The 23,041-nt window shown below is 35.6% G+C and overlaps 4 protein-coding genes across 5 annotated transcripts; 2 read left to right on the forward strand and 2 right to left on the reverse strand.

Annotated features, from left to right (window-relative positions):
• Positions 1-3,273: 3,273 nt before the first annotated feature.
• Positions 3,274-5,605, reverse strand: LOC107060121 (serum response factor homolog A-like). The gene is made up of 2 exons (XM_015307570.1): positions 5,082-5,605; positions 3,274-3,540 (listed from the first exon to the last, which is right to left on the reverse strand). The coding sequence occupies exon 1, from the start codon at positions 5,524-5,526 to the stop codon at positions 5,128-5,130; it is 399 nt and encodes a 132-aa protein (XP_015163056.1). The 5' UTR covers positions 5,527-5,605; the 3' UTR covers positions 3,274-3,540; positions 5,082-5,127.
• A 7,073-nt stretch (positions 5,606-12,678) lies between these two features.
• LOC102577458 (oxygen-evolving enhancer protein 1, chloroplastic) lies at positions 12,679-14,973 on the forward strand. Its single transcript, XM_006344754.1, has 2 exons — positions 12,679-13,033; positions 14,056-14,973. Exons 1-2 carry the CDS (start codon positions 12,800-12,802, stop codon positions 14,809-14,811), a joined length of 990 nt encoding a protein of 329 aa, XP_006344816.1. The 5' UTR covers positions 12,679-12,799; the 3' UTR covers positions 14,812-14,973.
• On the reverse strand, positions 13,022-17,985 carry LOC102597064 (pentatricopeptide repeat-containing protein At1g20230-like). Of its 2 annotated transcripts, none has more exons than XM_015307571.1 (2): positions 15,573-17,985; positions 13,022-13,103 (listed from the first exon to the last, which is right to left on the reverse strand). In XM_015307571.1, exon 1 carries the CDS (start codon positions 17,860-17,862, stop codon positions 15,802-15,804), a length of 2,061 nt encoding a protein of 686 aa, XP_015163057.1. In that variant the 5' UTR covers positions 17,863-17,985; the 3' UTR covers positions 13,022-13,103; positions 15,573-15,801. The 2 variants fall into 2 exon arrangements, with proteins under 2 accessions (XP_015163057.1, XP_015163058.1); XM_015307572.1 differs by lacking the exon at positions 13,022-13,103 and adding an exon at positions 15,364-15,492.
• A 699-nt stretch (positions 17,986-18,684) lies between these two features.
• LOC102597392 (CASP-like protein 5C3) lies at positions 18,685-22,627 on the forward strand. The gene is made up of 3 exons (XM_006344756.2): positions 18,685-19,194; positions 21,860-21,992; positions 22,075-22,627. Exons 1-3 carry the CDS (start codon positions 19,058-19,060, stop codon positions 22,270-22,272), a joined length of 468 nt encoding a protein of 155 aa, XP_006344818.1. The 5' UTR covers positions 18,685-19,057; the 3' UTR covers positions 22,273-22,627.
• Positions 22,628-23,041: the final 414 nt, after the last annotated feature.

Raw genomic sequence — 23,041 nt, forward strand, 5'->3', positions numbered from 1 at the left:
TTATGGGTTAGTGGCTACCACTATCTATTGTAAGCAATCAAAATAATGGATGTGAAATGCACTATTTTAGAGTTGGCAACAGTTTTGTCTCTCAACATTGGTTTTACTATTCATCACTTTTACAACTTACAAGGACATTACTTAGCATGATTCATACACTTTCATACTAGCATGATTCGCACACTTTCATACATAGTAAACACCTAACATCAAGGCAGCCTAACATCAATCATAACAAACACCAAAAGACTTCACAAAACATAACTTAATATCCATTAAACTAGGACAACTAAATACCCTCCAAAGATTTGTCTATGCAAACATACATCAAAATAACCCAAAATACTTCAAAATGATCAGTAATTGTTGTATGCCTTTACAAACAGTTAAAATAAACAAAAACAAAGACCTCCTAGATCAACATTTATACACATCATTAACACTTTAAACTCTTATGGAACCCACTTGCCCTTGGATTTGCTTTGCACCTTTTTCTTTGACAATTGTTGAAGTTGATTTCTAGTTGTTGCATCTTTTCCTTTCCATTTCAAACCAGGTGGCTTGAATCCAAGATCAACATTTGTTTGTGATGCATCTTTAAATGATATCCCTGCTCCACTTGAGATAACCCTTTCACTTGATCTTCCTGGCTACATAATTCATAGGGCATTATTTAATATACCTAAATAAAGATGTACGAAAATAAATTAAAGAAGGCAATAAACATACGTTAATCACTTGTCTTTCGGTTTGTATATCTGTGTAAACACCAAATCCCACATCTCTTGTTCTTTTTCTTCCAACTGAAGGAGCTGGTGGCATTCCAACTGAAGACGGTGGTGGTCATTCCAACTGAAGAAGATGATGTCCATGCAGTTGAAGAAGATGGTGCCCTTGCAGTTGGCTGCTTTTTTTTCCTTCCTTTAACCTTTGAAGTATCTGCACATAAAGAAGAGGCATTTCCAGTGCTAGGCTACCTCAATGGTGGTTGTGAAGGCTGCCTCACTGGTGGTTGTTGAAAAGGCCTTGCAGGCTGTTGTGTGGGCTGTTGAGAGGGTTGTAAAGACACTGTCGTGCCCCATTTTTCGCAAAACGGACTTTCCTTTCGGAATGCACGACCTAACAACTCTTTTGGGATTTGGGTGAATTGAAGAGTCGCCACCTAACGAATTAAGGCGCGTTAGGGCACCTGTCTAACCTAAACTAATTCTAGCTAAGGTCAAAGAACCAGAGATCAGGGTAAGGGTTCAAATTACCTCGAGGGGAAGGTGTTAGGCATCCCTCGAAGTCCACAAATGTGGGTCCCGACCGTGTCTCATGCAATATGTGGGGGTTACAAGTAGCAAGTATGGTCACTTCATTTATTATTTATTTAATTAACATGATTGCTAAGTGATAACTAATATTAAATAATTAAGATCAATTTATTTATTTATTATTTAATTAAACATGCAAAACTAAGTGATAACAATATTAAGCAATTAAGGGCACTTAAAGTACTTTAATTAGTTTATCATGCATAACTAGGTGACAACATGAAATTAGCAATTTAGGACATTTTAGTTATTTTAATTAATTAGATAGGCATGCGAGACTAAGTGATAATATAATAAATAAATATTACACAATAAGTAAAGAGATGAGCAAGGGGATAGAAATTTGCACAATTAGATAGAATAAACACTTTTTATTTTTATTAAACTACCCCAAATAATTATAACAAGTAAAGGGAGAAAAGGAAAGGGAGACTCTGAAGGACTTTAGGATCAGCACTCGACTTTCTTTATTTCGATCAGTTTCTTGTAGGGACAGACAAAACTAAGGTTCGTCATTTAGATCGAGTCGATGTCATCATCTCCATAGGGCCTAAACTACCCCTACCCCACCACCGCATGCTTTTCGTTTCTAAGAGGTGCCTAGCGTCCCCGCTTAAGGTTCAAGAGGCATTGAACTACTATTAGGATGGATTTAGACAAAAGAAAGCTCCTAATAGGCCCACCTAGACACCAAGTCAAACACGTTGAACAAGCATTTAGCACATAGGGTCTCATATTGGCCTCTAGATTTTTTTTAACATGCTGGCAAACACAAGTAATGTGAAAGGTCGCATGTGAGTGTATGCACATATAAAAACAGGCAGCAAGCAACACAACAATATAACAGTTAATTAATGAAAGGGCAGATAATTATGATATAAGGCAGATTTTAGTTGTAAACTGATTTTATCGGTGGCAAAGGGTATCACAGATACAAGAAATAAATTTTTTAGAGCAGTAGCAGGTCAACTTATTAATACAAATATTTATTTTAAGTAGCAATCAATTTATTAGATGCATGAATTAATCAGTAGCTGATTCAAGGTGGCAGAATTATTATGCAGAGGTTAATATTTAAAGCAGAGTTGAATTAAGGTAGCAAGTAGCATATGCAATAGATTATTAGTAGCTGATTTTATCCGGGCAGATTAGTAGCATATTGATTAACATACTAGAAAAGGACAATAATTTATTTTATTTATAAGAAAAAGCAAAACAATTAATTATTCTGAGCAGATTTAATCGGGGCTGCAAATATTTAAAGCAGATGCAGAAAATTATTAATTTTCATCTTTTAGGTAAGATTTCATGAAACAGCAGCAGGAAAATGCATAAAAAGTAACTCGGTTATTTAACATGCTAACAATTAATTGATTTATTTTAACTGACCGAAAACAATTGTAATGCAAAAAGTTACCAGCGGGAAATGAATATGCAGAGATTTATCTTAATTTTTAACATGCTAGACTTACTTAATAATACCTAAGAACATGATTTCGAAGTGACTGAAAGGTCAAACATATTGCACAAGCTTAAGAAACATATTGCATAACTCCTATAGGCATGATTTTCTAGAAATCCAAATACATGTAAAATAAAATTAAACCTTATTATCATGATTTCTAAATATGATCATAACAGCAATATCAACATAATTATAGACATGATTTCTACCAAATTGTTATTAACCTTATAGACATGAATTCTAGATTTGTAGAAGCCAACATTCTGACAAAAAAAAACACAAAACTAATTATTGATCAAATAGTAAAATTTGCACTTTCACAACAAACCCGCAAGACGGCTCATAGCGGCTAATTTTATCATTATTGCTATATACTAGGCGTCATGCAATGAGCAATTAATGAGCATTTAAGCAAGCGAGTAATTTTCAAACATTAATTAGACAAGATTAAGCGATTGATCAATAACAATAATTTTATTTTTTGTTTTAGTTGAGATCTAATGAAATTATTAAAACGAACTCTCAAACAATCACAATCCTATAAACATGCTTTTTACCACAAATTACAATAAAATAAATAAGCAAATAGCACATAAACCCCTCCCCCTTGGATGATTCCCAAGTAATTCATATATAGGAGAGTTTAGAGTTATACAAATATTACAAACTGAAATAAATAATAAATACGAATTCGAAATACAAAAAATTAAATAAACTTGTCTCATGGCAACTCTTCAACTTGAACTTCAAGTTCAAAACCTGTTTAACATAATAACACCCAACACGAGATCATAGCATAATAATAACTAATAGATAGAAGACATAAGAGCTATTTACAACAAACACACGAATTTCACCAAGTCATGTAAAATCACACATCGAAATAAGGGATAAGGAAACTAATTGAATGCTTTCTTCTATTTATTTCGACCAAACAATGCAAAAGAAAATAAGATTAAACTAATGAAAGGAACTAACCAGTTATGCAGAATTATTTATCAGCAATGAAGACCCAGTTTGATCCTATACTAGACCCGAACACAGCAAAATCGAGTAAAGCAGCACTTAGAATATTCACCAGAATCTTTCTTGTAAGTAGCGAGTAATATTTTTTAAAGTATTCCACTATATCAATGTGAGAGCAATGTGTGAATATGCAGAGGTGCCCGGATGATCCATTCTAGTAATGAAGGGGGGTCCTATTTATATAGTAGAAGAGGGACATGACAATAAGGAAAGGAGAGTAAATTTTGTTCAGTTAACACATTTTCCTTATTTTGCGTTGAATCAGTAATATTTTATTAAGCTTCATTCAAAACTTAACTAAAATAAACGAGTAAGAATCCCCCTTGATTTAATAAGGGCAACTAATAAATTAATAAATATCCACAACGGCTAGTATTACTAGTACTATAATAATTTTACCATGATTAGAAAGGTAAAAGATCTGTCACAACATGCATAAGGCAAAGAGATCAATTTAAGGTAACATACAAACCAATATTATAAAAATGCACCAAATCCTTAAGGAAAGGAATAATTTAAGATCAATTATATTCCTCATTCACCAAATCAGTAAATTATTTTAAGTTATTTTTTCTCAGTCAAATATAATTTTACTAAAATATAACAAGTAAGAATCAACTAAACTCCAATTACGCCAATTATGATCAATTAGCATTACTAAATAAAATAATAAAGAAAATATAGCTTACCATGAAATCTATCCGGATTAGAACAATACCATAAAAATCACCTCAGTATCAATTAATCAATATTAGGCAAGGATAAAATAATTATATTAAAGGAAGAAAACACAATTCAAGGAGTATTTTATAATATATTCACAACAAGGAAAATAGTAATCTGTCAAGGATCAATCTAAACTCAAGTAGCAAACCCAATATTCAATTTAACATACAAAATTATTACCACTACATGCATCAATTAAAGGGATTAAATGACGTTACAGGAGATAATAAAAAAAAGGCATCTCAAGAATCAGTGATTTCATAACCAACTTATCAATTTTAACTAAGAGATCAACAGTCCAGGTAAATGTTACAAATACAAGGGCGAACTTCCACACAATAAGCTAAGCAAACAAGAACAACAACCACATGAAGGAGACTATACTTCCACTTTCTATCACACATAAACAATCTGAAAGTTTTACCTAGCAGTTCACCTTTAGGACTAAAAATAACTTCTACACCAAACATACTTAGAACTTTCATCACATTACAAATAAGAAGAAGAATAAAATTGCAAAGATGAGATAACGAATTAAAGAAATGTACCTGGACGGATCTGTTAAAGATCCGTCTTTTGACTGGCTTGAAACTTTCAAAAGCACCGCCGGAGTTCGCCTTGTTCACTGGTTCGGAGCTGCTGTCCGGAAATAAGAGAGGGGAGAAGAGGCAGCCGACTGGTTGGAGCTGTCTGCTGCTGATGGAGTTGCTGGCCGGTACCGCTGCTTGGTCGCAGCTGTTGCTGTTGTTGTTGCCGGCTGGAGCTGCTGTCCAGTGGTTGCTGATGGTGGTCCTCGCTAAGCTGCTGCTGTTGGAGCTGGTGTCCTCGCCTGCTGCTGCTCGCGTTGCTGTAGACCGGAGCTGCTGCTGTTGCTGTCACCGGCTGGAGCTGCTGGTGGGAGCAGTTGTTGTTGCTGCTGGCTGAGAGAGGAGAGAACGGAGAAGAGGCGAGGGGAGAGATGGAGGCCAGCGGCTGCCTCTTGGTGGTGGCCATTTTCACCGGAGACGGATGGGAAGGAGAGAGAGAGAGAGGCGGCTGCTAGAGAGGGAGAGAGGAGAGAAAAAATTATTAGGTTAGGGTTGGTGTTTAGATTTGAATAGGGAAAGGGCTAAGGAATTGATCTCATCCGTTGGTTAATTTCGGATGAAGGGTGGAGATTTAAAATGGGAGATGGACGGGTAGGATCAATAGATGAAGCTCTCAAATTTGGGTCCAAAATAGCTATAATTGAAATAACCATTGAATTAAAGAGGCTAGAATCGAAATAATAGGTGGCTAGAATCGAAATACAATTGGAATTGAGTAGGTTAGAATTGAAAAGAATTAGAACAAGGTACGCTAAGATTTAGACAGAATATTTTGCAACTTTTTATTATAAAGTGATTCAACAAACTACCCACAAACAAATAGCACAAGATCAATTCAAAGAACTTCAAAATTTGGTCCTTCTGAAAAAATAGATAATTGTGTTGATTTATTTACAACCTTACTGTCTCAATGAAATTGTATTTTATTCCCTTTTAACATATCTTTTGTCATAAACAAATACTTTTTAGATTTTATCTTATAAAGAAAACAGAGATAAAGATGCAAAAAATAGAATGAAATAAAACATGATTTAATCCAAAGCATGCATGTAATTTTTTTCAATGTCAAACAAACACAATTCTAATCAATTTCATAGGCAAGCTTAGGTGAAATATCATATCTTAGAATCTATTGTTTATTCTATCTCATTTTATATGATAAAAGAATGATACATTTATGTATTTGATAGTCAAGGTCAATTTAAGATTTGAAATTTATGATTTCTAGATTTTAGCCATTTTGAGTTTACTAGGTTCTAAACTTGTGATTTGCAATTCAAAGAGCTTGTGAATCAGCTCATCATACTTAATTATCCCTTTACAGTGACATAAAGTCATTCTACATGATAAAATTGTGAGTTTGCAACATCATTCCCATACGTCCAATTGCACCAAAAACAGAATGACAATCCTGCACAAATGACTGATTGCAAAAAAAGTTGACAAAATTAATCATATCTTCATGATGTTAAATCTTTTGCAGTAACACAGGGCAGTCACACAGGGTAGTAACACAAGACAGTAACACAGGGCAGTTACACAAGACAGTAAGCTGCAATAAATAAACAAAGGCAGAATAAATACCTTTTGCATGTCAAACATGACTGTTATGCCACTTCCATCACCAAGTTGCAAGTCTTCAATGAGATAGCTTAAGAACCAACTCCAAGAGTGTTTAGTTTCTTGATCAACCACTGCCCAAGCTATTGGATACATTTGATTGTTTCCAATTTTTCCAACAGCCACTAATAATTCTCCTCTACAAGCACCCTTCAGAAAGCATCCATCCAATCCTATAATTTTCCTACAACTTTTCAGCCATCCATTTTTCAATGCAGCAAAGCAAACATAGAAATATTTGAACAAGTGTAAGCCAGGGACTGTTTCATTATCAGTTCTAACCCAACAAGAACTCCTAGGATTTGTACTCTTAATCATATCAGCATAGTCTAACAACCTTGAAAACTCAAGCTTCCAATCACCCAAGAACTTGGCAATAACATTCATTTTTGCCCTGTAACATATTGATCTTCCCACTTTTAAGCCCCATTCTTTTTTTAGTGTCTCTTGAAGCTTATGAACTCTCATGTCAGGTTGAGATATTATTCTATCCCTCATCTTCATTTTCACATATTTGGTTGTGCACAACCTGTTCTTATTCTTTGAAATACATCTATGAGTAGGATAGTATTTCTTCACAAAAAAAATTCCAAAATCTTTATCCAAGCTTGCAAAGATTTCCCATTTACACTTCCCTTCACATTTTACCCTAACTCTATGAGGTTTATTGGGCTTAAGCCTTAACTGAACCTTATGTTGCACAGCATAATCAGCAACAGCCTTTCTAAATTGAGTTGCACTCTCAAATATCATCCCCAACTCAAAGAAAGAAACGGATGAAGAAGAATAATACCTCAATTTGTTGCTTTTTCTTCTTGAATGTAGATCAACACCTGGTTGTGCTAGAGCATCTAGCTCCTCATCACTATCTTCACTTGGTTCATCTGATGAATCAATAAACACTTCATCACCTCCCAATTTTCCATTAGATTTGGCTGCCTTATTGGTGAAGATATTCTCAAATCCCTTATCTATGCCAACTTCTCCAAGCTCAACACCTTGATCCTTTGAGAGTTTTTTAGTTCTCTTTTTTTGCTTTGCAGCTTCATTTTTTTGTCTTCCCTAAGTTTTTCTCTAAAAGCTCTCAATTCTTCATCAACTTCACTATCATCCCGATCTGGAACATCATCTAAGTCATCCTCTTCAAAGTTAAGAGAATCATCATTTTCTTCAACTAATGGTTGTTCAACTTCACCTTCCCCATTTATACCATGTTCAGTGTGTGAAACCCTAGAGCAATTTCCCAATTCTTGATTATTATTTTCAACAGAAAATAGTCCCAAAGTAGGTGTAGCAGTGGACCCCCCTTCTTTAACAGTCACATGCTTCAAAAACAACATAAAAAATGACCCACTCCACAAATCTTTAACAAAGTTAAAAAAAGCATCAACTTCATCATATCCAATGTCTTTTGCATACGATTTCAGTTCGGTCAAAGAGAAGTGGTCCTTATCTATGCTAAATACGATGTTTCCCAATTTCGACACATATTGACCTTTATAAATGCGACCTCCATGGTGAAAAATAGCTATAATATGACCCATATGTATAAAGCTGTAAGAAAATAACTAATTTACATTAATGGTGACAAAAAGATTCAACTTTGTATCAAAGATAAACTTTCAAAAGGGCAAATTGAGGCATACCTGAACAGATGAACATCAGCTTCCCCAGAAATCTTGAACGATTTTCCCCCTTTGATTCCCAAATTTTGATTCACTTGCTGACCTAGGGTTTTCACTTTGAGATGATTTTGAATCATGTAGGTGAAATGAACAGATGGAATGTTTTAACCCTTCTATATTAATTGAAATTTATTTATTTATTTTTAGTTCTAAAATTGACATGTGAAATGTTTAATTAGTTGGCAGTCATTGAGTGGCTCACTAATACACGTGGAAGCGTTTGTATTTCACGCTCTTTGGTCCAAAAATCGCGTGTTTATTTATTAAAAGGCTGGATAGTTAAAGTGTCTATTTGTGCACTATGAAAGTTGGAGGTCAAGTTAAAATTTGAAGCCAAGTTTAAGGTCTAATATATGTATTATGCCTTGAATCAATTGGGATGGTAATTCGAGCAAGGATTTTGAGTTTTGATTGAGGAGCAAATTTTGATCATAAAATATAGTAGAAGATATACAAGAATGTATATAAGTGAATTTTGGTGCGTTCAGATATGTCCAGATATATGTATCTCGGAATACATAGAGTTAAAATTAGATGTAATTAGTTTTAAATACTATATAAGTGGATTCTCATGTATATAAGATACATAGACAAACCTTACTCATCTCCTTTTGATCTCGCTCGTCACTCTCATATCTAGCTCGCGTATTTGGTGTCTCAAATATATGTATTTGGTGTGACTCATATGTATCTGTGATACATAGACAAATCTTACTCGTCTCCCTCCTATTCTCGCTTGCCTCTCTCTATTTCAGTATATCTGTTAGCAAAAAATCATGTATCTAAGTTAATTTGACTTAAAATCTGGTATGAAATTATTAAGAGGAAATTACACGAATCAACAAATATATATTAGTTAATTAGTTAACATAGATATAGTTTCCATTAATTACCACTTGTGACTTAATTTTAGCTATAGTTATGTGCGACTCTCTCCTCTCTTCCCCTCTCTCGCTTCTCTCCTCTTTTATACGTATACAAATACATTATACATATATAACACTCTCTAGATATACAAATACAATCATTGAACATATGTATATCAGTTACATATATACAATTATCTACATATATACAAATACAGTTTGTCTTTCTCCACTCTCTGCCTTATCTCGCTCGTCTCTCTCCAGTCTCCGCCCTATCTCGCTCCCTCTTCCAATCTCACTCTCTAGATATACAAATACAATCATTGAACATATGTATATCAGTTACATATATACAATTATCTGACAAATATACAAATACAATTCACATCTCTCCATTCTCTGCCATCTCTTGCTCGCCTCTCTGAATCTCACTCGCTTCTCCCCTCCCTCTAACATGTAGCTACGAATTGCAATCAATAAACTATAGCTATAAAGCCTAATTATGTTTATTTTAATGACTATTTGTGAAATTTCCCCAATTATTAATTAGGGTAGAAATATCTATGTAATTATTAGGTAATTTCTTCATAATTGAATGAGAAAGGCCCAGACAATGCGGGTTTAGCTACTAAATCTGGGCCCATATGAATTTTTGCAGCCCTTCTAAACCCTAACGCTAAACCCTGAAGTCACCCCATTTCCTATAAAAACAACTGGTTCCTCATCGATCCATTCATCTCTCATTTTTCCATGGCTGCTCTGGATCGATTTTTCTACCAGTATTAAGTTTTCCTTCAAATTTCACTTTGTCTTTTATTAATTTGATTTCGTCTTTTTGCTCTTGTTTTGGGAGTTCCTCAGTGATGAACAACACAGATGACGAGTCTGATATCCATTCTTTTAAAAGTATGAAGACGAAACGAGGCATTTGTCTGAGAGGAACTCCAATCTAAATCACCTCCTTTTTTTTTTTCGTTTTTCTATTTTTTGATCGAATTTTCCTTTGAAAACGAATCTGAATGGTTCATATTTTCCCTCAGGTTTCCCATCTTCAAATTTACCTTTTCTTTTTAAGTTTAATCTGCTCTGCAGCATGACGGATGTGTGATCTTTGATAGATCCAAATATTTGTTTTTAAAACAATTAAAAATGCTATGATTTTTAACCTTTTATTAAAAAAAAATCCAATTATTGAGATCCAAAGAATCTGTTTTGGTATTTCTATTGGATGCTTAAACAAAAAATTCCAACAACGTTTTCATCTCTCAATTTATGTTTGAACCATTTGAATTTAATAATTTTGAAGTCTTATTATTAAAAATTAGTTTGGTAAAATATATTTCAGGGCAATTTGTTTTAAATTAATAGAAATTTGTTTTAATTAATATGAAACAGAGGAACTGTGAATGTTAGGTTCGCAGTTGAACTATTAATATCATAGCTGATTAATTACTGCACACCAATGAGACTATTTTGATTCGAGTCATCAATTTTTTTAAAAATCCAAGCTTCTTCCTGCACCGAACACAGGAAACAAAAAATAGAGTCATCAAAACAAAAAAATAGGCTTTAGTAGCTGATATGCTAGAACCCTTTTATTTGTTTCAAGTAACTTAATTTTAATTTTTCTTCAAAGAAGCAAATAGACATTGACATGTACAATTTCTAGTAACTTGAATTTAATTTTTCTTCAAAGTAGCAAATAGACGTTCACATGTACTTTGGGCTCGGAGGAGGAAAGGCAAGGGCAGAAAGCACTCCCCTCTACTTTTGGCTGGCTGCCTCATTATTAAAAACCTTATAGAAAAAAGTAATACGTATTTCGGCTGGGTACTATTAACTTAAAACCTTTCAAGAGACTAGTATTGTGATATTCACCTGGATCTGTACTGTAGCACGAGTCAAACAATATTATTTCTTAGGAATGAAACATAATCACATGAAGGAAAAAAATAACTACAATAATATAAGTGAAGTATAAGAGACAAGATAGGAAAATAAATTGAAGGATAAGAAACAAGATAGGAAAATAAATTGAAGGATAAGAAATTATATACGAAATACTACGATTTAGTTTCTTACAATAAGTAAGATAACACTAGACTACCTACTAACTTTTTACCCTAAGGTTATATCTTTGGTAAGTTGTAGTTGTGTCATATCTTATTTAATCACATTTCTCAATAGTTTTTCAAACTATCTCTACCTCTCTCTATCACACACTTCTGCTTTGCGGCATTCATGCATTTCTTTTTCACATGCCCAAATCACTTTTTGAGCACTTCTATTTTATCTCAAATATCTTTATTTCAATCCCTATTTACCCAGATTCGCAAAACACCCTTACTCTGTGGTAACAAAAGAAATAAAATGAACAGAACGTTAGAACTAAAAAAGAGGGCAATTTTAGCTAAATGTTAAAAGGCAACTGGAATACAATATGTGCAAATTATTGGGAGGGAAATTTAAACTATTCAATTAAATCAGCACTACTTTTAATTAATAACAATAACATATTTAGTGAGATTTCACGAGATTTAAAAGGGATGTAGAGTGTATGCAGATTTTATTTCATACTTTATGTGAGGTAGAAAAACTATTTTCAATAGACCCATCTCAAGAAAATCATTTTCAAAACAGATTTGACAAACACAAAAATAAAAACATGAAGTTACGGTAGAAAACAGAAGTATTTTGATAATAGAAATAAGCAATAGAAACAATAATAGTAATACAATTGGGGAATAAGATAATAATGATAAAATAATAATAATGATACTGATAGAGGTACTCTTAGCTAGAACTATGTTCTCCCACAAAAAAGAGAAAAATCACTTAACTACCTACTCAATCTCTATCATAATCCTCATATATTATGCTGCCTCATGATTACGTTAAAAAGAAAGATCAAGGTTTAATAAGTGAAAGAAGAGCAAATTTAATCCATTTTTTTTAGCAAGTCATAGAACACCTTTTTACCCTTTTTTCGCAATATATATTAAGTTGTCTCATCATTATGTTAAAAAGAAGGATCGAAGTTTAATAAATGAAAGAAGACCAAATTGAATCCATTTCTGATAAGTCATAGAACATTTTTGACCCCTTTTTTGCGATCTATATTATCTCAACAAATAATTAACCATGATCAACTTATATGATTTGGTGCAAATATGTGAGAGTAAATATTTCACAGGATTTTAGGTTCAAATAATGCAAAACGAAGTAGTCCACAAATTCCCTAGCAAAATTACAAAATGAATATCTTTATCCTAAACACTAACTTTGCCACGTTGCAAGCCACCAAATAAGAGGTATTAACTTAGGCAACCAATGAAAAAATAGGCCTTATCCTATCTCTTATCTTACTCACAGCAAAGCCACCAAAATAATTTGTCTACTCTCTCCATAGTCCATACAAACCATTTCTTACTGCCACTCATCCATTTTCTAACAAAGCAGAAGCAGAGAGGAACACAAGACATTTGATCAAGAAAAAAGGGGTAAAATTATGGCTGCCTCTCTACAAGCAGCTGCTACTCTTATGCAACCAACAAAGGTTGGTGCTAGAAACAACCTGCAGTTGAGGTCTGTTCAAAGTGTGAGCAAAGCATTTGGTGTTGAACAAGGTTCAGCCAGGCTTACTTGCTCTTTGCAAACTGAAATCAAGGAATTGGCTCAGAAATGTACTGATGCTGCCAAGATTGCTGGTTTTGCTCTTGCCACCTCTGCCCTCGTCGTCTCGGTAAGTTGCTTTTCTAATTCAATTCTTGCCTGCTTCATGTCTATATTTCCCATGTATCCAGTGGGGTTGCCTGCATAACACAGAGTCATATCTTATTCAACTAGGATCTTTCTAAACAAGTCCATCATATTATGTATACGATTCAACATGCTAGCTATTAAACAACTAACTATTAGAAATACAAGACAACCAATGAAAAATGTCGTGAGATCCCCCGCTCTGCAGGGGTGTATCTGCTGACTAGTTTAGATCACGAGGAGGCACAAAAGCAAGAAAGCCACTTTTAAGCTATGAATGGATCAGTACTGGGAATAGGATAGGATGAAAGAGGAATTTCATTCATAATATGAACTGCCATATCCCTCTGTTGTGCATGAAGTTTATGGTTTCCTTTGGTGTAAATCCAATCACCTAAATTTAAGATAACAAGAAACACTATAACTGGACTAGAGATGAATGCTAACTTACCAGTATGACATACCGATAATTCTAAAAGCAGGTTAAACGTTCTTCAAGCTAGTAGGCCTCATATTCACTGTCATTTACCTTCTTTGAAATAACCATAACTAGTTAACTACCAAATATCTATATCAGGAGTAGAGGGCCTTTGATGTCTTTGAGAGTATGTAGAAATACTTTAGAAGGCTTCTTTACCATTGCCACCCATTTTATATCCTCACATTGCCACCTCCAAAACTAAGATCAGACTATCCAATCTCTTGTCAAAATTTCCTAGCTCATTTCTGGATGTTCATGCTGTCATCTGTATTTCAGGACAAGCATCAATAGTGCTATAAAGATCAACTAGTTTACAGATTCTGTCATACATACTCATATATAAAAAATCTAATTTTCACTTATATTTTTATTTGGTATGATGATGACATGAGTTGACCTTATATGGAGAAACATAGTCAATGAGAATTCATATAGCCGACCCCAACTTTTGGACTGAAGTGTAGCAGTTATTGTTCTTGTTTCTCATGCAAAAATTTCTAAAGTTTGTACACTTGGCTACACAGGGAGCAAATGCGGAAGGAGTTCCAAAACGTTTAACCTATGACGAAATCCAAAGCAAGACATACATGGAAGTAAAGGGAACTGGAACTGCTAACCAGTGCCCTACCATTGAAGGAGGTGTTGGCAGCTTTGCCTTCAAACCAGGCAAATACACTGCCAAGAAATTCTGCCTAGAGCCCACATCATTCACAGTCAAGGCAGAGGGTGTCAGCAAGAACTCAGCCCCAGACTTCCAAAAAACCAAGCTCATGACACGTTTAACCTACACTCTTGATGAGATTGAGGGACCATTCGAAGTGTCTCCTGATGGCACTGTTAAGTTTGAGGAGAAGGATGGAATTGATTATGCTGCTGTTACAGTTCAGCTTCCTGGTGGTGAGCGTGTGCCCTTCCTCTTTACTATCAAACAGCTTGTGGCAAGCGGCAAACCAGAAAGCTTTAGTGGTGAGTTCCTTGTGCCATCATACAGAGGTTCATCCTTCCTTGACCCAAAGGGACGGGGTGGATCTACTGGCTATGACAACGCTGTTGCATTGCCTGCTGGAGGGAGAGGAGACGAGGAGGAGCTTCAGAAGGAGAACGTAAAGAACACTGCATCTTTAACAGGAAAGATCACCTTGAGTGTTACCCAGAGCAAACCAGAGACTGGTGAGGTCATTGGAGTATTTGAGAGCATCCAGCCATCTGATACTGATCTGGGGGCAAAGGTTCCCAAGGATGTCAAAATCCAGGGTATCTGGTATGCCCAACTTGAATGATGGAGAGTTCTAGAATGTGTGTATCATTTCTTGGTCTAAATTTTGTTGTAAGTTACAAGGTTAAACATTCTGTGACTCAATTTGGACAAGCATTGAAACAACTATCTTGCTGTATATTATCAAGCTCGAGTAATATTTCATGCTGATAGACAGTTACAAACACTTCTAATGCTTGTATACACCCAGGATAGAGTACAAAGTACTGTCATCATAGAAAGGAGCAAATTAATGACAATCCATACCCCTTAGACTCCACAATCATCAAAATTAGAATATGTTCAGCAAAGGTAAGGTCAATTAAGTATTTTTATGTTGTTAAGAGATTTTAAACCACGGAAAGGCTGATCCTTAGCAGTATATATCTGATAAGTAACAAACAACTTAGTGTCCGTCATAGATCATGCAGGGGTAAAACAGATGAAATTCGCAACTACAGTAGAAATGGACAGACAGATGGAGAGAAATCACTTGATCTAGAGAAATGAACAAAGGAACCAATATAAATGCTTATTCTTCCTTGGGTTCATTTAACCCGGTTAAGGTCCGATGAAGTAACAATCATCTTATTGTTTTCAATATTGACTTCCAAACATATAGAATTCGTATTCTAGTCCCAGGTATCAAACTGGCAGTAGAACCTTTCTTCTCTAGCTTAGGAGTTTGCCACTCTTAAACGACAACCTGCAGACATATAATGAGGTGCCTAAAGGTGGTTAGAAGAGAATTGTTACATTTTTGCATACAGGGATAGGATGTAGAACCTTTGTGCTGAGTATATCTCATGGAGCTTGTGCCAGCAAAAATTTCTACATCGTTAGTTGCACCAGCAAGCATGGCACAGTGGATGACATCTGCAGACTTCTATTTTCCTTGGAGAAAAACAAAAAGAACCTTCTTCATAGTATTATCAGCTTAGGTCCACCAAATATCCCTAAAGAACTAATTACATTTGCAGCTTATCAAGTTTAATACTTGATGGCATTTGTTATTTCACCAAAAATCTCTACAGGAGCATAACCCATCTTTAAAATGGTGAAATCTTAGAGGATCTCTCACAATGATCTGCACCCCGACAATCTTAGCCAAATACTTAATGGCATTATGGCAATCTCCACATATTCTCAAGTTTTTAAACACCCTAATGGATGATGCACCATCCAAATTAAGAATCCCAAAGGCAACAGCAAGCCTCTCGCTGTGATTGCACAAACTGTATTCCTTCTCCTCTGCATCAAGATCTTGGCCAACAAGGTCTGTACAGGGTAAATACCCAGCTAACCTCATCTTTTCACCTACTTCAGTCAAAAAGCTGTAAATGACTGCAGTCTGAGCATTATTCTTGTCACCGACAACAAAAGTATGCACTTTGTCTTTCACTTGAATCCAACTACAACCAGGAACTTTCATAATTCCTCTTTCTCTCATCAATTTCCTAATTTCTGAGGCCTCCTCTCGTAATTTGGCAGCTTCATAGATATTGGACAATAGAACATAGTTACCAGCATTTTCTGGCTCAATCTCCAACAGTTGTTTTCCAGCAACTCGTGCCATTTTCACGTTCTTATATACTCTACATGCACCAAGCAATGCTCCCCAAGCACCAGCACTTGGTTTCATGGGCATGTTTTGGATGAAATTATATGCCTGTTCTAGGCGACCAGCACGGCTTAGAGCATCAACCATGCATGAATAATGTTCTGAATCAGGTTCAACTCCATGTTCCTTTCTCATTGCATAAAAGATCATAAGGCCCTTGTCTACCAGCTGTGAATGGCTGCAACCCGATAAGACGCCAGTAAAGGTAACAGAGTTGGGTTTCACCCCTGAACTTACCATTTCATGGAAAAGCAACAAGGCTTCCTCTCCCTTCCCATGCATTGAATTTCCAATAATCATTGTGTTCCAAGCAATAGTATCTTTTTTTGGCATCATATAGAAGACTCTGTTGGATAATTCTAGGTCACCACATTTAGCATACATGAATACCAAAGCAGTGAAGACTGTCTCATCTTCTAAAAATAAATGTCGAAGGAGAAAACCATGAATCTCCTTCCCTCTTCTTATGCTTCCTAGATCTATACAAAGAGGCAACACACTGGTGATCGTGATTTTATTTGGTTTTACACCTGACTGCTGCATTTCGTGAAGTATTTGAAGCGCCTTATCTGTTCTTCCATTTTGCATGCACCCTCCAATAACAGAATTCCAGGAATCATGATTCAGTTTGGTTCTTCCTTTTCGCAACTGATCAAAGATGCGAAGTGCTTTGTCACATTCCGTGTTTGAGAAATATGCTGACATAATAACATTGCATAAAACATAGTCAAACTGACGCGTACTATTAAATACCATCTCTGCTTGTTTGATACTCGAACAACTAGCATACATGTCCACAAGAGCACTGCTGACATACACATTATCATGTATTCCATTTCTCACAATATACCCGTGAATCTCTCTACCCAAATTCAAACTTTTCAAATCTGAGCAGGCAGGAAGTACAGTAGACAATGTAACAGGATTGGGCCTCACCCCATTTAACCCCATTTCGCGGAACATTATTAACGCCTCACTTGGAAGTTTACAATTAACATAGCACGAACTCATCGACGTCCAAGAGATAACATCTTTAGCACTTAAATTATCAAAAACCTCTCTTGCACCTAGAGCATATTTACACTTGCCATACATATCAATCAGTGCATTTCCAAGGAGCAAATCAGCGCGATAACCATATCTAATTACATCTTCGTGAATACCTTTTGCCTTTATCAAGTTGCCCAAAGCAGCACAAGCCTTGGTTACTGATAATAGTGCCAACTGATCAGGAAGAACTTTCTTTTCCCGCAATTCGTCATAGACTTCCAATGCTTCTTTTGGAAATCCACTCTTCGTGTATGCGGTGATCAAGAGCGTCCAGGACCGTATATCTGGGTGGGGAATTTCATCAAACAGTTGACGGGCACGTCGTATATCTCCAGAAGGTCCAACTGCCCGCATAAACTGTGAGTTTGGATGTAGACCGAATCTTGAGGGTAGCTTCGACAGCATGTGCTTGTTCCTTGCTACCCTCGCAAAAGTGGATGCAGTGATTTGTCCAAATATAAGAAAAAAGTACACACTTTCGTCACAGAACTAAGATGTAGCATTGCATTGCTCTCACTAATTTAAAATGCTTTTATATTTAATTGCTTTTAGAAATTATTCCAGCATGCATTAAAAATATACCTCTACTTGTATTTATTTTTTTTAGAAATTTTTAGAAATACCAACATAATAATAGATATAACAAGACTTTATAACTATGATTTCGATAATTACGCTTCATAGCTATAGTTCCGTTTTGTATATATACAAATAGAGTAAGTATATACAAATTATGTATTTACACATTTAAGAATTTTTCATAACTCAATTTGTATATTTTGCTTGCCAATATACAAATAGGGTAATTTATTATGATTTTTTCATTAATCGTATATAAATAGTTAGGGTAAGCATATACAAAATTTTGGATTTATATAATTCGGAACATAATTATACAAATAAGGTGAATATCAAGAATTGAGGAAATTGTAGCCGTAAATTATAATTTTCTTTTTCTATTGCTATAGTACCTAATATAGACTAAATGTTTATTATTCCACGTAATTTTCCTTTTTTTAGTGCAAACCCAATGAATGACGCTTCCAATAGAATTTTCTCCATATTCGACAATATTTTACTTTTACTCTAATTAAGAGTAAAATAATAATGTTGCACCACATCCAATGTTGATACGTCTACTTGTGTTTATTCGTTTAGTTTATCCTTTTTTTATATTATGAGTACCCTATCTTTACTAAAATTAACAAAATTGCCTCTGATTTGGATGGATTCTCCTAAATTGAATTTAGCCCAATTTCAATCCAAATTTTCCAAATTTCGATTGAATAATTGATATACTACCAAATTACTATATGTTAGGCAACATCAACATTTATTGTTAGGCAGGCACTGGGTCGCTAGACTCGAGACAAACCAAATTCTCTTTAGAAACTCACAGCTCAACAAACTAGACAGACATAGTAAAGATTGCAAGTAGTATGATATTCTTACGTTACAACATCGCAATCACTATTATTTTCCCCAAAATTCCTTTTCGCATTTCATTTACTCGGTTTCAAAAAGCTGCACATTATTGAATGTATAGAAGAATTCTACAAACAGAAGAAGGTAAATCGCTCTGTGGCGTGCTAGTGATGAAATGGATAAACAGCCGGGGGCTATGGGGACGAGTGCCGGTTTAGCTTTGCGATTAGGACAGGCAACTTTCTCTGTCAGTTCGCTTCTTTTCATGTGTTTTGGTGTTTCTTTCTTCAGCTACAGCTACGCTCCCTTCTGGTACTTGAATTTTTTACTTGAATCTCTTTTCAGTATTCATATCTTTTTTTTCTTTGTTGAGGTTATCTATTTCTGATTTTTGCATACAAAGTTTTAATACTATTTGAATTTGGAGGCTCTTGAAATTGGCATGTAAGTGAAATGAGTGGATTGAAAAGATTGAGCAGCCGATTGTAAGGAAACTAAACTTGAATTAAGCCTTGGCAGGCAACTGGTGTGAATCAATTTAACACAACGGAGACAAGAAAACACTAGGTGATTCTTCCCATTTATCTTAGCCTCGGTGGACGGAGTTATCTGATACCTATTGTTGGTGGGAGGTGGGAGGTGGCAAGTATGCGGTGGAATTAGTTAAGGTGTGCGAAAGCTGGCCCAAATTAAAAAAAAAAACAAAATCTTTCCACTTTGAACTAGTAGGCACTTTTGAAATTACCACGTGAATGCCCGGTAGGGAGCTTTTTAATGACCTTTTGAGGGGCACTTTCTTTGACCTTTTAAAGCTGTTAATAAAAGGATCTTCACAAGAGAGGAGTGAAGTTCATCTTCAAAATGGAGTTTGGAAGAAATAGTTACACGAACTTAAGGAAGCTTATATGTTGGATATATGCTTGTGTTAGTTTATAAGAGTAGTTAATTGGTTATTGCGGGTTTGGATGCGTAATTGAGGTTAGAAATATTTCCTGAGAATGTGATAATTGAAACAGGTCATATTAATTATTACATGCTTTGTTTACCTAAGAACTTGAAACACATATCAGATTTTATCTGTACTGTATCCAGAGTTTTGTAGTGAAAGCTGCCCTTAGGACGTGCTTAGTTGAGGTTTATGCTGCTTGGAATCATCTATGCAGTTGTTAGACCAATTAGAGTATTAAACAGAAACTTAGATGTTAGTGGAATATATCTCATATGTGGAGTTCTTAATTTTTTAGTATAACCATCTGGTATACGTTACTCGTGGGCAGACTGGCCTGCATCCCATTAAAGGAGAAAGTGCTTTCTATTAGAAGTTTCTCCATTTTCAAGGCTTTATCCTGAAACCACTGGATAAGGGTCGAGGGATCCCATTTGTTCCACCACATCTCTTTTAGTATCTCATATGCACAATGATAATCTGTTTAACAGATTCTAAATTATGAGTTATATGTCCATGGTTTACAACAACAACAACATACCCAGGAAATCCCACAAGTGAGGTCTGGAGAGGGTAGAAAGACCCTTGACTCAAGTACATCAAATCCAGGTACAACAAGTAACAACGAAAACATAGCAAGTAACAACAAAATAATGCGATAATTGAAATGTCAAAAACAAGAACTACAATGATACTAATGTAACGACAATGACAAACACCAATCACCCTAAGCAAGACAACACTACACTATCTACTAACCTTCTACCCTAATACGTGTCCTCCACACCTTCCTATCTAGGATCACATCCTCGGTAACTTGAAGTTGGGTCGTATCCTGTTTATCACCTTTCCCTAGTACTTCTTTGGCCTATCTCTGCCCCTCCTTGTACCCTGTATAACCCACCTCATGCACCTCCTCACTGGTCCATCTATGCATCTCCTCTTTACATGTCCAAACCATCTCAATCTTGCTTCCATCATCTTGTCCACAACAGAGGCCACTCCCACCTCATTACAAATATCCTCATTTCTAATCTAATGGTCATTGATGATCGAAATCACATTCTTCTTCTAAGGTGCTATTCTTGCATTTTCATTTTCATTTTCTTGTTCTTTGCCAAAGACAAGCTCTCTAGCATAACTCTTGCTCGGGTAGATGGTGCCAGTTTCCGGCAACTTGCTAAATTCCACCATGCAACGGCCATCACCTACCCTAATGCCCCTGCTCCACGCCTTACTGTTGGCTTTTAGCTTTCTTGCTTGCTATGCTCCAGCTAGCGGAATGCTTTACCAAATGCACCAACCAACCTCTAGTGTCGGGCCCATGTATGCCAACTCCAACTAGGAAACTACTACCGCTTGGGCCCAGAGATGGAGCCAATTTTTTTACCGAGGAGTGTCAAAATATATAAAGGTAGACACACGTAATAAACAGGGGGAGTAAACAAATAGTATTTATACATAAAATTTACAATTTTAATCTAGCTAAACAATGTAATTTTACAACGAATTGACACCCCTCAGCATAAGGTGGCTCCGGCACTGCTTGGGCCTAAGCTCCTGAACCGGTAGGAAGAGAAGCGCACGGATACTTTTTGGTAGTCCATGGTTTTGATATTACTACTGGTTGATGATTATTCCGATCAAAACCGCTGGCCAGGTAATCTGGATTCACATTGTCTAGGGTCCAGTTAAGTGGGAAGTGCTCCCTACCAGGAGTTTTTCCATTTCCAGGTTCTCACCTGAGACATGTGGTTAAGCGTCGAGGGATCCCATCCATCCCACCACACCCCTTGGTGGTATCTCGTATGTGTAGTCTTTTTAACAGATTCTAGATTTAGAAGTTGTTATCCCTGGCTATTTTTACATTCTAAACTAATCCATACCTATGTGCATAGTTATAAGGAAGCATAGAACACGAGTAATCAGTTGTAAGAATCTTATATCTGAATATTTGTATGTTCTTACAATTCTCTAGTTGCAGAGGTGCGATTTCTCTGTTAAATGACCTATTTCACCTATTGTTTGCAGCTTCTTAGTGACAACCATGGGTTTGGTAATGCCATGGAGCTTGGGATTGGCAATGATTGATACATTTTTAGTGTTGGCTAAACGTCCATCTAATCAGCGGAGAGTATTGTCAGCTGTTGTTTTAGGAGATTGGGTAAGTGCCTTGATAAATTTACTGTCAACTCAACTGTATGATCTTGTTCTGATCAAATAGCGTATTATTGGATTCAAAACAGGTCCTTTCGGTACTGGCACTGGCCGTGTCGTGTTCCACAGCTAGTGTGGCTGATTTCCTGATTGCTTCTGGTAATGTATACTGCAGAGATAATATATGCCTGCGATATCAACTCTCTGCTGCCATGGCTTTCTTGACTTGGATTTTGTCATTGGCGTCTTTGCTCTTCAATCTTTGGCTTCTTCCTACCTTATATTAGTTGTATGTATCTCTGGTCCTGGACCCCTCCTGGTTGTCTCTTGATTTAACGAATAGGGAGTAAAGATTGTCAGTAATATGTTCTGCTATGATCTCTGAAAGGGTTATATATAGAATGATACTAAAAGTTAGTTCACTCATTGCGTTAAAGTATTTAGTCCATTTATAAACGACATGCATCATTAAACTTGCATGGCTTGGATTCACAATCTACTGCCTTGAACCACTTGGTAACGTCGTTTTCTACCCCCACACAAGTTGAAGTCTCTATCCACAACCAGATCCAGTTTGAACTCCTCTATTACTGTTTTTATATGAGAAGCTTTTAGATTAGATATTCAAATTGTTCTGCATGATACCAGAGTTCTCTTGTCCTAATTAGATAATTGTAACCATTGTCTTATTCTTATTTATAACAAACAAATTTTAAATATAAATGAAAGTTTACAGAGATTAAGTAAGCATCTTATTAGTGATGTTCTACTCAAAGATGAAGTGGTAAAGACAAACATGAGAATCAAATTGATTTTCAGCTTAGTTTTGTACTTTTAACATACATTCTATCAGCATATTGAAAGGCATTTATCGGTTCATGAACCAAGACTCAAAACTCAAGAGCCATTCATCTCTTAGACATGCTTTCACTATAAATCATATCTTTTTTTCTTTATAAAATTATATCGGGGGCAAGGAAAAGAGAAATGGTGGAGGAGATTACAAGGTAGCAAATCGAACCTTTTTTACCAACTAAGTGAAAGTTCAGATAGTCA

This window comes from Solanum tuberosum, unplaced genomic scaffold, assembly GCF_000226075.1.
Source record: "Solanum tuberosum cultivar DM 1-3 516 R44 unplaced genomic scaffold, SolTub_3.0 scf00060, whole genome shotgun sequence".
NCBI classification, from domain to species: Eukaryota; Viridiplantae; Streptophyta; class Magnoliopsida; order Solanales; family Solanaceae; genus Solanum; species Solanum tuberosum.

Bases quoted from the DNA above. Each gene is read 5' to 3' on its own strand.
- LOC107060121 (XM_015307570.1), bottom strand. From the start codon at position 5,526: ATGGCCACCACCAAGAGGCAGCCGCTGGCCTCCATCTCTCCCCTCGCC.
- LOC102577458 (XM_006344754.1), top strand. From the start codon at position 12,800: ATGGCTGCCTCTCTACAAGCAGCTGCTACTCTTATGCAACCAACAAAG. The intron at 13,034-14,055 runs GTAAGTTGCTTT...TTGGCTACACAG, and splicing joins CCTCTGCCCTCGTCGTCTCG to GGAGCAAATGCGGAAGGAGT.
- LOC102597064 (XM_015307571.1), bottom strand. From the start codon at position 17,862: ATGCTGTCGAAGCTACCCTCAAGATTCGGTCTACATCCAAACTCACAG.
- LOC102597392 (XM_006344756.2), top strand. From the start codon at position 19,058: ATGGATAAACAGCCGGGGGCTATGGGGACGAGTGCCGGTTTAGCTTTG. The intron at 19,195-21,859 runs GTACTTGAATTT...TATTGTTTGCAG, and splicing joins TACAGCTACGCTCCCTTCTG to CTTCTTAGTGACAACCATGG. The intron at 21,993-22,074 runs GTAAGTGCCTTG...GATTCAAAACAG, and splicing joins CTGTTGTTTTAGGAGATTGG to GTCCTTTCGGTACTGGCACT.